Source organism: Sus scrofa, chromosome 10, assembly GCF_000003025.6.
Source record: "Sus scrofa isolate TJ Tabasco breed Duroc chromosome 10, Sscrofa11.1, whole genome shotgun sequence".
NCBI lineage: Eukaryota > Metazoa > Chordata > Mammalia > Artiodactyla > Suidae > Sus > Sus scrofa.
Window position 1 is genome coordinate 15095444 of NC_010452.4, and position 17153 is coordinate 15112596.

General features: G+C 37.6%; 1 protein-coding gene across 3 annotated transcripts in view; it reads left to right on the plus strand.

The window, feature by feature from the left end:
* The window catches only part of AHCTF1 (AT-hook containing transcription factor 1), a 79718-nt gene that overhangs the window by 53276 nt on the left and 9289 nt on the right, over window positions 1-17153 (plus strand). For all 3 annotated transcript variants that reach the window (XM_021064442.1, XM_021064443.1, XM_021064441.1), the window contains 7 exons: window positions 103-210; window positions 3740-3932; window positions 7137-7340; window positions 8004-8418; window positions 10166-10277; window positions 12556-12641; window positions 15638-15846. In XM_021064442.1, the coding sequence (XP_020920101.1) occupies window positions 103-210; window positions 3740-3932; window positions 7137-7340; window positions 8004-8418; window positions 10166-10277; window positions 12556-12641; window positions 15638-15846 (1327 nt within the window). The remainder of the gene's footprint in view (window positions 1-102; window positions 211-3739; window positions 3933-7136; window positions 7341-8003; window positions 8419-10165; window positions 10278-12555; window positions 12642-15637; window positions 15847-17153) is intronic.

Here is a 17153-nt window from a genome sequence, read left to right on the forward strand (position 1 = left end):
AAATGAAAACTTTCCTCTCCCATCTAATCTCACCTTCTTAGAACATTTGTAATTTAATCCTCATGATACATAATCAAAATTAAATTTTTATTTTCTTTGTAGTCCTAAAATAGAGGCACCATCTCCTGTAGTATATTCTCTCCCGGATCTAGAACTGCCTGAGGCTTTTGTTGGAACACCAATTTCAAAAGCATCACAAAAAATTTCTAGGTAAGAATTTATTAAATTACTTTTAAAAGACAATGTTAGACAATAATTATAATATTGTAATACACAATATTTGTCCTCATTGAGTGGCTTCACTTAGTATGATATTATTGCATACCCTCTCCAGCACTTATTTTCTGTAGACTCATTGATGATGGCCATTCTGACTGGTGTGAGGTGAAACACTGAATTAATGTGATAGATAATAACTGCATTTTAATTTTTCACTCTCTTTAACATTTTTTAAAATATTGCTTAAAATTCTTGAGTGAGTGGGGGTTTTTTTGTTTGTTTTGTTTTGTTTTGTCTTTTTGTCTTTTCTGGGGCTGTACCTGCGGCATGTGGAGGTTCCTAGGGTAGGGGTCTAATCGGAACTGTAGCCGCCGGCCTATGCCAGAGCCACAGCAACGCAGGATCTGAGCCGTGTCTGAGACCTACACCACAGCTCACAGCAACGCCAGATCCTTAACCCACTGTGGGAGGCCAGGGATGAAACCCTCAACCTCATGGTTCCTAATCAGATTCGTTAACCACTGAGCCACAACAGGAACTACATAAAATTTTTGAGTGAGTTTTTACTGTTTGCTTTTTAAAAGATAACTCAGGAAGTTCCCACTATGGTGTAGTGAGTTAAGAATCCTACTGCTAGGGTCACTGCAGAGGTGCAGGTTCAATCCTTGGCCCAGCGCAATGGGTTAAAAGAATCCAGTGTTGCTGCATCTGTACATAGATCGCAGCTGTGGCTTGGATTTGATCCCTGGCCTGGGGTCTTCCATATGCTGTGGGTGCAGCCATCAAATTAAAAAATAATAATAACTTGGGCAATATTATGGTGATTTTAAGAAATTTTACATCAGCTGGTATTCAGTTTAGAATTTTTGCTTAATGATTTCTTTAATCCCCTTGTTAATTGATCCATGAATGAAGGTGGTTTTTATACATCCCAGCTAGTCTTGGTTGGCTCCTTAAAGCTTTCTCCTGTATAACAGAGCTTACTAAAATGTCTTTTAAGTGGCTTCAAATGTAATAATACTTTTATATCTTAATCTGTGGTATCAGAAAAGTATATAGTTAAATTGAAATTTTGTATCCAAGATGAAATTATAGTTGTAAATATTTATTTAAGAACATTGTATACTTGAAACCTGTTCATAATCATCAATAGCAGAGGACAAACTATTGTCTTTCTCTCTTTTTTTTTTTTTTTGTCTTTTTGCCATTTCTTAGGCCACTCCTGCGACATTTGGAGGTTCCCAGGCTAGGGGTCAAATTGGAGTTGTAGCTGCCCTCCACAGCCACAGCAACGCGGGATCCGAGCCGCATCTGCAACCTACACCACAGCTGACAGCAGTGCCGGATCCCTAACCCACTGAGCAGGGCCAGGGATTGAACCTTCAACCTCATGGTTCCTAGTCAGATTAATTAACCACTGTGCCATGACGGGAACTCCACTATTGTCTCTTAATGTCATGATTCCTTGTCTTAATAGTATGACCGTAATTGTTGCAAATTTTTTATTGTTTGCATTCCCACGTTATTTTGTGGGAATAAAGTTATCTGGATTTGTGATACTAAGAATAATATACTCAGACTAAGTTAATAAAAAATGATTGGAGCCAGAGCTGTTTTTAGTGTACATAATGGACATATTTTCAAGTCTTGAAAGAATTTTACATTTTTTGGATTAGATTATATTAGATTGAGGTTCTTTATGCTCAGGAGATGGTGGAAGATTGCTTCAAGTACAAGTCATTATTACTGACATTCTGTTTTCATACCAGTAGTTTTGATATTTTTCCTATAAGTCACCTTTTCTCAGTCTATTTGTACTTGAATACTGAGGTTTAAGAAGGGAGTGGTAATAAAAGTTTTGAGACTGTTGACTAATGGCCTAAACACCTAAAGAAGTATAATGAAAATTCTTTCAAGCTGTATTAACACAAATGGAATAGAGTTGATTGAGGTTTATTTACTTTGTCTACATTTTCTCCAGAAAATGTCATAATCAAAAATTTTTTCTTGATACCTTTTTCACATATAACTTGAGTTGCTTTTACTCAGTAGGTATCATTTGTTGTACAGACCTTTCTTTTGAGGAGCAGTCATTCATAAATAGGTGCCTTAATCATAAATGCTGGCACAGTGCAAGGCATTTAACAAAACATCTATTTGGAATAGCTCAGTGTAAAAGTGAGCAAGCAGGAGTTCCCTTATGACGCAGTGGGTTAAGGATCTGGCCTTGTCACTGCAGCAGTTCAGATTGCTGCTGTGGTGCAGATCCAGTCCCCAGCCTAGGGATTTCTACATGCTGCAGGCGCAGCCAAAAAATAAAAGAATTAAGTAAAGAGTGAGCAAACAGTTTACAAATACAAATTTGAATCCAATGAGGTAAAGAAGGAAGGAAGAAACAGAACAAACAATAGAGAAAGAAATGTCTAGCAATTGAATATTCCTGGTTTGGTAGAAGTCTCAAAGCTACAGTTAGTACAGAATAACAAATGCGAAGACCCTCTATTTACAGGAAAAAAAAATGCTTCCTTATAAATATTTCCCAACAGATAATGGCTGAATCTTAAAGCACTTATGATTTCTGTTGGTCTGCCATCTCTGACTGCAAAAATCTTGTCTGAACTTAAGGGATAGAATGACCAAAAAGACATAACAAGTATAAAACTCTATTTCTGGTCACTAAACATGTACTTTTCTGATTATTCTCACTGAGTCAACATAGACATCTTGGGAAAATAAAAAGGTAGTGTTTTTATTGCTACTAAATGTAGCCGTAAAATAGACCATTAGGAAATTGGGAAAGAAGGAGTGACTTTATGTACATGGTCCACAAGAAGTTGTAACCTAGAGTTCCTGTTGTGACTCAGTGGGTTGAGAACCCAGTTAGTATCCATGAGGATGTGGGTTCAATCCCTGGCCTTGGTCAGTGGGTTAAGGATCTGGCATTGCTGTGGCTGTGGCCATGGCTGGCACCTTCAGCTCTGATTAGACCCGTAGCCTGGGAACTCCATATGCTGCAAGTGCAGCCCTAAAAAGAAAAAAAAGAGAAGTTGTAGCCTGAACATTTCACTTTCAAGTTTGTTATTTATCTGTAGATTAAGTTTTTAAGCTCTTTGGACTTTGCATGCTGAAATACAAGTCATCAATAAGATCATTATTATCATTTGATATGAACTGAATCTCTAGGACATTATAGAAAACCATTTAGTTGAATCCTAGCATTGTGTTTTGCCAGTAGCCTCATTAATTTGAGAAAATTAACAGGTTTTGTTTTTTTTGTTTTTGTGGGGGTTTTTTTGGCGGGGGTGAGTCTACTCTTCATTGTGATCAGCAAAACCATAGAGGTGAATAAACCAGTATTCATTATGTACATCACTTGTAGGTGAAAGAACTTTATGTATTGATGAAAGTGAATTGTAGCAAATGGATTGCATAATAAATGGAATATTAATTCTTTGGTTTCTTCAGTATGACTTAGATATGTTACCAGGATTTTTTATTTCTATGTATACTGTGATTACAGACTGCTGGATTTGGTTGTTCAACCTGTTCCCCAGCCTTCTCAGTGTTTGGGGTTTATTCAGCACATCCCCCCAAGATCTCCTTTGTACCTGGTATCCAGTTCATTGTCTCTCAGTTCACAATTGAAAGAATCGCGTCAGAATGCTTCTAGGGCTTCAGAATTACATTTACTTGAAACTCCTCTTGTAGTTAAGGTGAGTATTACGTATCTAGCATTCATGGTAAAGCTAAGAAGTTCTTTTCAAGTAGCAGAGAGAAATAAGCTATTTATAATTGATGTCTCTAGGTATTGGGGGCTTTAAGCCTTTATTTTCCTTTTTTCTTTTCTGTGGATATCTTTCTAAAATGCTTACCATATTTTTATATTTTCATAAACAAACTTTACATAAACAGTCGTCATGCTCAAGGTTAGCAATGACATTGTTGTGAAAGTAAAGCAAGGTTTTGTGTTATTCTAACATTGTACATTCTTGGGTTTGCTTTTTTGAAACAAACTTCCATTTCTGATTCATTTTGCTGTTATTTCCTTATCTAGTGCCCTTTTTTTTTTTTTTTTTTTTTTTTTTTTTTTTTAAAGAGTCACACCTGAGCCATATGGAGGTTCCCAGGCTAGGGTTTGAATCAGAGCTACAGCTGCCTGCCTACACCACAGCAATGTCAGATCCAAGCCGTGTCTGCCACCTACACCACAGCTCACGGCCACGCCAGATCCTTAAACTGCTGAGTGAGGCCACGGGTCGAACCTGTGTCCTCATGAATGTTAGATTTGTTTCTACTGGGCCACTATGGGAACTCTTTTTTCTTTTCTTCCTTTTTTCTTTTTCTGTCTTTTTGCCTTTTCTAAGAGCTGCTCCCATAGCATATGGAGGTTCCCAGGCTAGGGGTCTAATTGAAGTTGTATCCACTGGCCTATGCCACAGCCACGGCAATGCTGGATCCTTAACCCACTGAGCAAGGCCAGGGATCGAACCTGCAATCTCATGGTTCCTAGTCGGATTCATTAACCACTGAGCCACGATGGGAACTCCCCTTTTTCTTTTTTTAAATGACTCTACTGGCATATAGAAGTTCCTAGGCCAGAGGATTGAATCCAAGCTGCACCTGTGATCTGTGCCCCAGCCATGGCAGCACCGGATCCTCTAACCTCACTGCTTTGGGTCAGGGATCAAACTCAATGCCTCCACAGCGACCTGAGCCACTGCAGTTAGAGAGAGAGAGAGAGAGAGAGAGAGAGAGAGTGTGTGTGTGTGTCTTTGTGTGTCTTTTTAGGGCCGTACCTGCGGTATATGGAAGTTCCCTGGCTAGGTGTTGAATTGGAGCTGCAGCTCCACAGCACACAGCACACCACAGCCATAGCAACACAGGATCCAAGCCATGTCTGCAACCTACATGCCATAGCTCAGGGCAATGCCAGATCCTTAACCCACTGAGCGAGGCCAGGGATTGAACCTGCGTCCTCATGGATACTAGTTGAGTTTTTACCACTGAACCATAACAGGAACTCCTCAGTGTATCTACCTTTAAATTGCCTTTTCTTTCCCCTCTCTCATAAATTATTAGCTGAGAAACCATAAAACTGAACTTCTGATGACTGATAACAGTTGGCTTTTACCTTCCCATTGTCAAAGTGTTTTTACACATGTTATCACCAAGCTCCTTGTCCAGTATTCTGGATTAAGTCCCAGAAACTTTTTTTTTTTCCCGTGTTTCTGGATATCCAGCATTTAAAGGGAAGCCAGGGGAAGTTCCCATGTGGCTCAGCAGGTTAAGAACTCAACATAGTGTCTGTATTCCAATTAGACCCCTAGCCTGAAAACCTCCTTTTGCCACAGATGTGGCCCTAAAAAGCAAAAGAAAAAAAGCGAAGCCAGGGAATTCTTATTTTTCAAATTGTATAAAAGATACTTCAATAAATGCTAGTCCCCAAATAGTTATTAAAAGATGTTGAAAAGAAGGTTGCTAAGATTAAGTTCCTGATGTTTCTGTTGAAAAACACATTTTATGTTTTTTACAGCTAGGTTGTTTTTTTTTTTTTTTTCTTTTTTGGGCCTCACCCTTGGCATATGGAAGTTGTCAGGCTAGGGGTCCAATCAGAGCTACAGCTGCCGGCCTATGCCACAGCCACAGCAATGTGGGATCTGAGCCGTGTCTGGGACCCACCCACACCACAGCTCACAGCAACGGCAACGCCAGATCCTTAACACACTGAGCAAGGCCAGGGATCGAATCCATGTCCTCTTAAATCCTAGTCGGTTTGTTAACCACTAAGCCACAACGGGAACTCCCTACAGCTAGGTTTAAATGAGATTAAATAAGGGAATAAAATATAAAATATAATCTCAGAGTTCCCGTTATGGTGCAATGGAAATGAATCCAACTAGGAACCATGAGGTTGTGGGTTCGATCCCTGGCCTCGTTCAGTGGGTTAAGGATCCAGCGTTGCTGTGAGCTGTGGTGTAGGTCACAGACGAGGCTTGGATCTGGCATGGCTGTGGCTGTGGCCAGCAGCTGTAGTTCCAGTTAGACCCCTAGCCTGGGAACCTCCTTGTGTCATGGGAGCGGCCCTACAAAAAAATAAAATATAATATAATGTAATCTTGTAACAGATCTACTGGAATTTAGTGATCTGATGGAATCCAATAATCTGTTTAATAGTCCTTTAGAAAATCTGTTTCCTAGTCCCTTAGAAGAAAGGCTAAGTAAAGGAATTATTTCCAACTAGTTTCTTGCTAAATATTTCTATTCATTATATTAAACCATCAGAATTCTTATAATTCAGTTACTGTTGGATCCATGTGATGAAATTATATTTTTTCTAAAACATTCTTAAAGTCAGTCTTACTAATTTAGATTAGCTTGCTATAATTAAACTAGTTTCTGTTCATCATACAGTATCATCTCTTTCACCTAACCAAAGTTTTCTAAGCAATAGTTTAATAATTTATCTTAGCACTTTACTTATTTTATTTTGTCTTGTTTTATTTATTTTGTTATTTATTTATAGAGCTACTGGGTGTCAAATCAGAGCATGTGTACTAAGCTCTGAATACGATTCTGTGTTTTCTTTCCAGTAATCTGTATTAAAACTTTTTATTTTAATTAAAAAATTTTTTTGCCACACCCAGTGTAAGGAAGTTCCCAGGTCAGGGATTGAATTTGAGCCACACCTGCATCAACACCAGATCCTTATCCCACTGCGATGGGCAGGGGATTGAACCCAAGCCACTGCAGAGACAACACTGGGTCCTTAACCTGCTACACCACATCAGGAGCTCCTGTTGATCTTTTTATTGGAAATAAGAATATAGCCACCATTGTGACTCACTTGGCTCTTTCTGTCCTTATGTAAGTTCCTTTTACAAACACTGATGGTGAATTGAATTTGCTCTTTGCCCTAGAAAGCTAAGACTTTGGCCATGTCAGTTACTTCCTCTGGATTTGCCGAATTCACTCCTCAATCCATCCTAAGGTCTGGTCTGCGAACAACACCGTTAGCATCTCCTTCTCTATCACCTGGAAGGTCTCTTACTCCTCCTTTACGACTCAAAGAAACTAGAATTTCATTCATGGAAGAAGGCTTGACCACAGAATGGGCTGCTGGAGTAAGTTTGATAATATTGGGCCAAAAAAACAGACTTACTAATTAATAAACTTCTGTAAATAAACAGTTTGACAAATCAATTTAAATAATGTCACTCTTGATTTTTGTATAAAGTCTTGCAGATAGTCATAAAATCAGAAAATGTTAGTTCAGAAAGGCACTTTTAGGGCATTGTTTACCCGCAATTTACAGGTGAAGAAAATAGGGGTAGAAGCACCAAGTAAAATTGTCTATAACCAAATAGCTATTTAGTGTCAGAAATGGGACTAGAATTAAGATCCATGTTTTTTTGTAAATTTATTTTTTCAATCTATATCATATTGCTTCTTTTATTAAGTTCCTAATTGGTTGTCCTTTTAGGGGGATACATCTTCAGAGCTCCACTGTGGGTTAATAGGAACTGGTTGGTGCTGATTGGGCATCTTGCCTATTCTGTGTTTTTAGTCTTTTGGAACTACTGATCCATTACCAATTAGAGAATCATTAATAGTCATTGACTTTCAATCATGAATCTGGAAGGAATGGATTTAGAATAAGTGAATCTTGACTAAGAAAAATCTTTGGAGAAAAACGGAACATGGGAAGGGTGGGTGTGATTGGGGCAGATAGCTTAGACTTGACTTTTACTAGTACACTTTTTTACCTCAAACCTTTTACTTAACAGGCCGCAGATGACAGCAAAACAAAAGTGTTCATTACTGAACCTTTCCATAAATGTGGAGTTCCAGCAGAAACTGGATGGCAGAAGAACAAAGATAAAACAACATCTTTTTCCATGAGTAGTCCTGAAAAAGACCATCAAGAAGTGGATGTGCAGTCACAGGATACAACTTCACAGGGTTTGGAGAAACTGGATATTAGTGTAGAACATAGCAATGCTTCAACCAGATCAGACCAGACTACCTTGGAGTATCAGGATGCTCCATTACCAGAAGACTTGGAGGATATTTTCATGGCCTCTATGCCACCGAGCTCTTCTACTGAATTAATTACTAATTTAACTGGACAAAGTGAGAAGGACAGTGATAAAGATGTGTTTGAATCAGAAGTAACTCCTCCAGACCTGGAGAAACAAATGGGTAAGAACTCATTTCTGGATGTTCAGAATGGCCATTGATAGCCTTCAGCAAAATTCATAGCAGAAGTTTTTCTACCATAAGAAAAGCATAACATATCACAGTACAGTAGGTTCTAGTCATAATATACATATATTGTTCTTTCCACTTAGAAATATGGCTTACTTAGATTGTTCCATTCATTTTAAGTAAATAGGAGATTTGAAGAGAGGAAAACTTTGGTGTGTTCTGTTTTCATTTGGAAATGAAATTTGGAGGAAGGACAGTAATGGTTAAGGAAGAAATGTCAGGTGTCGGTCTGACTTAAGGTAGTCTGACTTAAGGTCTTCCTGTAGCTATGAGAAATAATAATATTGACTTTACAGACTCGATTAATTCATCCATCCAGTAGCCTCAACTTTATAGAAGGCTGCTCAGAAAACAGGAAGTTCATTCTACTCTCCATTCCCATCCCCAAAAGAATCATTGGTACAGCAGAAATTATCACAACATTGTAAATCACCTGTAACTTCAGTAAAACTTAAATAGATGAGGCAAAACAAAACAAAAAACCAACCACTGGAAAGTGAAAATAAATGTCCAAAGGCCCACAAATTCATTGTCTTTATATTCATCTTCTGTCAAAAAATTCTTGAATCCCTAATGTGTATACAGTAGATGGGCTCCTCCTTTGTCTGTGCTTGGTGTTAAGGATTGACAACAAGTAAAGTACACGTGGCATCTGCCCACATGTAACTTAGAGCTTAGTGGACTATATAAAGTAAACGTGTACAGTGCAGTTTGATAAATGCTGCACTGGGGGACATGGAAGGGACCAGTGGGACACCAGGAAGGAGAAAGATTTGGCTTAGAATTGGTGGATCAGAAAACTTAGCCTATTTCTATGTTTCTTAACCTTGCACAGATTTAACAAGCTTATTTAAAGGTAATTCCTAACTTTAAATCTGTAAAACCAAATACTTAAAATAGCTGTGTCACAGTGATTTCTTTGGGCAAGTATTTTTCTGCCTAAGCTGAACTAATGTTTCTTAAAGTACGAATCCAGGGAAATTTGGGGTATGACATCTTATTTAATTTACATATGCATTATTTAATAAACATGCATTATTAATTGCTTTAAGAATTTTGGACTATCTTCATGAATAGCATATGTTTAAAAGTTTATATTACTCTTTTGCTGTGCTGTATTCCACTAAAATATTTGAATGGTAAGCGTTAGATGAGGATGTTCATGGCAGTGTCTTCATTGATCAGTACTAAAATGATTAGGCAGTCTCAAATAGAATTTTTTATTGTTCTTATGATAGATTATATAGCATAAACTCTAGAGTGTAACAAGTTAGATTTGAAGCTTATTAGTTCAGCAGTTTCTGGATTTGTGATCTGAGATAAGCAGTGTAACCGTGTATGCCTTTGTTTTCTCATCTGTAAAACAGGGGTAATAGTACCACCACTTTGAATGCTGAGGATTAAGAGAGTTGTAAAATGTAAAACCCCTTGCCACAGTGCCTGTTAAGCAAAAATTAAGAGTGGTAGATTAAAAAGGGTGTTTGACGGGGCCTCTTGGCCTAGCTTAAGAGAATTAGAAGAAGGAACTGTTGGAGTCTAATGCCAAGGGAGTAAACCTCAGAGTACAAAAAAGTAGACCCAACAGCTTATTAAAAAGCTAGGACAAGACCGTAAGTAATCGTAAACATTTAGCATAAATAATTTAAAATGTTCTTAACTGTATGATTTATGTGCACTTTAGAAGATGCAGAAACAAGGGATCTCTTAGTTGCAGAGGGCGCACTTTCGGAATTAAATCACTTAAGCCCCAGTCAAGGAGTTGAAGCTTCTTGTGTATCATCAATTCATGAAGGGTAAGTTTATAGAGAAAATTTCTAATATTAATAAAGGTTAATGAAACTGTGAAGTGGTAGTAAGTATTCTATGCAAAGATTAGCTCTTAATTAGATCTTTGACATTTCCATTTTGAAATGTTTTCTGTTATGAAAGAAATTCATTTGTACAACTGTGTGTTCAGTAGTTATCATGGTATCTTAGAATAGTAGCAGACATTTCCTGAATATTTAGAGACATGATGAATTGAGGGAAAACTCTCTAATATCTTTTGATGATTTTATTTTTGTTGAAAACTAAAAGTTTAACTCTCAGCCATGCATTTCTCTAAGATCTCCCACTTTCAGTGGTTCGGGGTGATAAATGGGGGATGATTCAGAGGGAGTATTGTTCCCTGCCCTTTGGTTGATATCAGACTTTAACAGATTTTGTTTTTCAGTGGCTGCTTGAACTTTTTTTTTTTTTTTTTTACGGCCACACCTGCAGCATATGGAAGTTCCCAGGCTAGAGGTTGAATTGGAGCTGTAGCTGCTAGCCTATGCCACAGCCACAGCAACAACAGATCCAAGCCACATCTGCACCTTATGCCTCAGCTTGTGGTAACACTGGATCCTTAACCTACTGAGCGAGGCCAGGAATCAAACCCACATCCTCATGGACACTATGTCAGGTTCTTAATTCACTGAGCCACGACAGGAACTCCTGCTTGAACCAGTATGCTCCTAATTAATCAGTTTCGTTTAGCACTTACACATTTAGGCAGTGTACTGGCTGATGTAGGGCACTGCTGATTGAAATGTGGTCTAAGAGGGTTGATGCCAGTTCCCAAATAACTTATAGTCTGCAACAAGATAGCAGCTTATATTAGGATATAAATCGGTATACTGCTGCCTTTATTGAAAGTCAGCTAGCTAGTCAGTAATTGATTGACCTTCTGACATAAATTCCTTATCTCATTGCAAGACTAGACATATCAGCACTTTGAGAAACATTGCTGCAGAGGATACAAAAAAAAGTTGCAGCTTCAGTTATCAAGGAGTAGTAAGGGTAATTTACTAATATTAACCCACATAAAACATAATTTAAGACCTTGTAAATGGTTCATTCTAAGTCCTGAGAATGACTTCACAAACCCACCCACAAAAGTCAGCATATAATAGTCACCCTCTTACACATTGAACTCAACCATGCGCTTTATTTCTGAGAAAGAGAATTCCTGATTAACTGCAGTCTTTGTCAGGCCTTCATGGGAAAAGTGAGAGAAAACATTTTGAAAGGATTATCAGGATTGTTTCATTGTTTAATTCTAAGGTTTTTAAAATTTTTATGAAAACTAGTATTTATCGCAGTGGATCTGATGGATACTTACAATAGTGACAGAGCAAAGAACAGTCACTTTGTGGTCATCAGTGGCAACCTAGGCAAATATTCACCATCTTGGCAAGCTTGTTCCTTTTTAAATGTAAACTTACTTAGTTATTGATTTTTAGTTATCCTTCTTTATAGTTAACATTTTGATTGAGATGTCTTAAAAATATATCTATACATAAATGTGTATATTCCAAATACCTACTTATTCTTCAGTTTACTTTATAATTTATTTATCCCATTTAAAAAAAATCAGCATGCTTTGGAGTTCCCTGGTGACCTAGCGGTTAAGGTCAGCATTGTCACTGCTTTGACCCAGGCTCAGTCCCTGGCCTGGGAAGTTCTGCATGCCACGGGTTTGGCAAAAAAAAAAAAAAAAAAATCAGCATGTTTTAGTTGGGTTTAGGGAAAGGCCAGCTCAGAATAAGAAGGGACCACTGTCAGCATATTTCCAGAACTTTTTCAAGCAGGTTAATACAGGTCTCACTGGTCTCCCATTCTGAGTCATTTATCATACTCTTTGCAGTTAGTATTAAAATATTGAATCTGATTCTACTGAGTATGTAGGGAAAGCATCCATAATATTAGATAGATTTATTCGAAGAATGTGGCCACCGCTAATTAAAAATTGGCATAAATGTATATACTGAGTAGCATTTTAAATCATTTTATTTGTAGCTTTAACAGGCCATGCTATTTTTTTCAACCAAATAAAATGTTAGAAAGTGGGAAAAACAAATACAGCATTACTTGTTTCTAAATTCACTTGTAATTTATAGGTATTACTCAAAATGAACTTGCATGGTATTAATTTCTCTGCACTTTGGTTTTCATCAACAAAATGGAAGGTAGGAGTTGGGGTAGGATTAAAGCAAGTTAAAGCAGATGGGATCTTCTTACACACTAAAGTATGTATTTCTTTTTCTAAAGGAGTATCCTCACCCCAGAGTCCATGGTACCAGTCTTAGACAAAGGCCTAGTGTCAATTGAAACCTGTACCTCTACGATTAGAACAGGTAACAATAAATGTATTATTTTGACTTTAGAATTATTTCATTTTAGTGTTTTTGACAGGGAGTGGTCTATTCTTAGGTCAAAAGAGTCTATTGTCCAGAGTTTCTTATCTCATTTATTCCTCTCCAGTCACTTCCCAGGCTAAAAATAGAATTCAGAGGACATGTGTCAGCTGTCAAAACAGTGGGTTGCCTCTAAGCAGTGTATGGTTCTAATAGTGGAAGCCTTAGAATGGTTTTTATAGGCATAGTTAAAGAAGAGCAAAGTAGATAACCAGGCCCCTGCTTTTTGATCTTCTGGGATATGGATATCTATACAGGGCAACTTCCATATTTATTCTGGGTTTGTGGTAACTTATGGCCAAGATTGGCTTGTTAGGAGTTCCCGCTGTGGTGCAACAGGATGAATGGCATCTCTGCAGCACCAGGATGCAGTTCGATCCCCAACCCAGTACAGTGGGTTAAAGGATCTGGCGTTGCCACAGCTGCAGCTTAGGTTACAACTGTGATCTGATCCTCCATATGCTGTGGGTGGCCAAGAAAAAAAAAAAAAAATGTTGGCTTATTATTATTAGAAAATAATCACAAATGACTGAATTTGCTCCAGAGAAATTAACAGATACATGGAATTTTTTTAAAATCCAATGAATTTTTTTTTTTCTCTTTTCTCCTTCTCCCTCTCCTTTCTTCTTCTTCCTCCTTCTTGTGCATCCTCTCAGACACGGGCGACACAGAGAAGAGGAAGATAGGTCTTCCTCATTGAACTCAGTTCAGTTTAGGGAAAGCAGACACCTTGAATGTATATGCCTAGAATTTGTCTAGGCATTTCACTTGAGGACAAAACAATGCTGTTATGGCGTCGACGCTGTCTGACTCTAGAGCTCCTGCTCTTAACCATTACACCCTTCTGCCTGTCACATGAATAGGGCTTAGGACAAGCTTGAGTAGAACTGCCCCAAGCCCCCGCCTCCCCCACCCCAGCTCTCATTAAGAATGTAATTATGTTTATTGTAGAATAATCAGGAAATCATAATCTAACATATAAACTAAAAACCCCTATAACCTGGTTACCCATTTTAAGAATCAATTATTAAGAAAGTGTCTTTTCCTTGAGTTTTTTTCCCCTGTGTATATTTTTCCCCATATGTTGAAAGAGGAGATAAGTATGGTGGGTAGAGAGTGCCAGGGATTTAACCAGACCACTTGGGTTTATAACCCAGTTCTGTACTTACTTATGTGTAAGACTGTGAGCTCTACCTCTTGTTGTCTATAAAATATAATTGCTTTAAATGTTAACAAAAGCTCAATAAATGTTAGCTATTTATTGTCAAAAAACAACTTTCCACTTAATGTATTTGAACACATTTTCCCATGTTATTAATACAGATTAATCCTTTGCTTTTTAATGGCTATAATAGCATTTCTTTTTTTCTTTTTCTTTAATTTTTGTTGTTGTTGTTGTTGTTGCTATTTCTTGGGCCGCTCCCGTGGCATATGGAGGTTCCCAGGCTAGGGGTTGAATCGGAGCTGTAGCCACCAGCCTACGCCAGAGCCACAGCAAGGCGGGATCCGAGCCGCGTCTGCAACCTACACCACAGCTCACGGCAACGCCGGATCCTTAACCCACTGAGCAAGGGCAGGGACCGAACCCGCAACCTCATGGTTCCTAGTCGGATTCGTTAACCACTGCGCCACGACAGGAACTCCCTTTTTCTTTAATTTTTAGGGCTACACTGTTGGCATGTGGAAGTTCCCAGGCTAGGGATCAAATTGGAGGTGTAGCTGCTGGCCTACACCACAGCTTGTGGAAAGGCTGGATCCTTAACCCACTGAACAAGGGAACAAACCGCATCCTCGTAGATACTGGTTGGGTTCATTGCCACTGACCCACAATGGGAACGCCTATAATAGTATTTCATAGTATGGATATTCTATGGTATCTCTGTAATTACTAATTGGTGAACACTTTGGGCTGATCACCTATTTTGTTTATTTTACTATTTCATTTCTACAATGGATATTACTGTGTATATACATCTTTGTACATTCTATGTCATTATTTCTTTTGAGTAGCTTCCTAAACATGGACCTGCTGGATCAAGGAGTGTGGAGATTTTTAACATTTTGTTTTCTCCAATATGAGTTGTTTTCTCCTTTCATACATTAATGATTGGAAAATAAATGCATATTTTCCCATTCCTCTTTGCCAAATTGACAGGTAGAAAAACTTTCATTTGTTTTATAAGCAGTCTTTGTATATTAGGGATATTTGCCTCATTGTTAAAAGTATGAAAATATTTTTTCTTAGTTGGTCTTTTTATAAAACCTTTAAGTAGGTTTTTGTTAAACACTAAATGGTTTTTAATTGAATTGCTCAGATCCAGCACCCCCCACCCCCAGTGATTGGGGTTTTGTGTCATTTACAAACTCTCAATCCAAATAGGGCCTCTGAGTGCTAATGATACAAAACTTTGGCAAAGAGGAAGATGAAAGATAAGGAGGAATTATTTTTATGATTCCCCCACCCCCTAATTTATTTAAGTGGTATTTTGGGGTTCTTGAGATTCTTTCTGCCAAATGGGAGATATCTAGTCCTTTTCACAGCCAGGTCAAAGCCCAGGTTGCTTGTCCCTCATGTAATTCTATAATATCTCAACAAGGATAGCTGGTTATCTAATCATCACCCTTAAGCATAATTTTCATGTTAATGAGGAACAAACAACTGAGCTTTAATCTTGTGTTTTATCTTTGTGGAAAGCAAACATGTATTATTGTTTAACCTGAGTAATTGATTGGATACTGATGAGTCAGGAATAATATATCAATCATAGGCTTTTCCTCTTTAAGGTGTTAGAAACTTTTTGGCATTATGGCAATTTTTCAAGGAAATGCAAAGTGCAGTGCAGCCCTCCCCCTCTGTATGCTTCCCAAATTGTGCACGTTATCTTTTTTTGTTTTTAGTTTAAAATATGGAAGATTAACTCTCATTTTTCTTTCAGCTGTGGCCGATGTCCTTGGTGATAATGGAAGCTCTGGGCTTCTTATCTCTGAAAGCCCTGCAATCTCTGAACATAGGCTTGACCAGGAAGTAGCATTGAACGTAAAAGAAGATCATGAAATAGAAGTTGATGTACTAAAAGCACGTGTTGACTTACCAGAAGAAAAGCCTCCAATTTCTGATGATCCTCCTGATACTCAAGAAATTCATGTAAAAAAATTAATTTTTTTATTTCTTTGTTTTTTAGTTTTGGTTTAGTTAGGTTTCAAACCGTAGTTCAAATCTAATGTATTTGTTTATTTGACTGCTATCTGAAAACCTCTTTATAAAATCTCTGCTTAAAAAGTATAAATATATTGTAGAGTTATATAGAGCACATCTTTTAAGTATGAAATTATTTTTCATGAAAAGAAAATGGTTGTTAAGTCACAATTTAAAGAATTTAATTTTTGCTTAGTATCCAGTTCAAATGAAAAGTTACTTTAGCTTTGAGAAAATAGATATTGGCTACTCTAGAGGCAGGTATTACATCAAAACTATCTAGAGCATGTGTGAAAATAATTGAGTTAAATAGGATTTTTTTCCCCCATTCACACTTGTGGGAAAATGATATTCTGCTGGCTGCGGCTTCCTATACATTCCAGAAGGACTTTTTTGTATTTAATATGATTCATGGCTCCTAAAAATTCCACCAAATTGCTTTTATTATCCAGTCAACGTTTATTTGATAAATGAATTCGAGATAAAGAAAAATCACCTCTTCTAATTATTTATAGAAATATGATTATATAATATTTGGGAAGTTGAACTCATAAAAATGTCATAGTTATCCATATTAAATTTCAAAAGTATTCTCACTGTGAAGTAGATGGATAAAGTCCTGATTATTTCATCTGGGAAGCTAATAAGATTTGTGGGCACAGTATACGTGGGAATCCTCATTTCTGGGTGTTTCCAGTCTTTCATTTCACTGAATGTTTGGGGAGTGGGAAAATGTCATTGTCTAGGTGGGTGGTGATGTTCTACCTTCTTGGTCAGGAGATCTCTCTGTTACTTTCTGCCTCCTCCTTTTTCTCCCCTTCCCTTACCAAAAGGTAAATGCAAGGACCATTCCTTCTTCCACCAAACCCTTGCAAGAGAGGTACTGAACTTGAAAGCCTTAGGAATTTCATGGTTTATGCAGCCCCAGCAAAGGGAAGAGGATTGAGTCTAGCCCAAGGGAGCTTATGTAGGTGAATTCTTCTTCAACCTTATGGGGATCATGCTGTTTAGAAAAAGTGTGGTTAGTTAGGTAATTTGGGGATTATTCATTAATAAACACAGTTTGGGGGTTGTTTCTTTTTCTCCGGTTAATTTTTTCTTTGGGTGGGGGGTAAGAATAGAATAAGTCCTTAAATTCTCACAACTGTTAGCATCATAATAATAATTCTTAAGGTTTTGTTAAAGACTGTCTTTTTAGCCAGGGAAATGTAGAATTTCTACTTTAATTCCGTTCAAAATCTCAATCTTTTTCTATC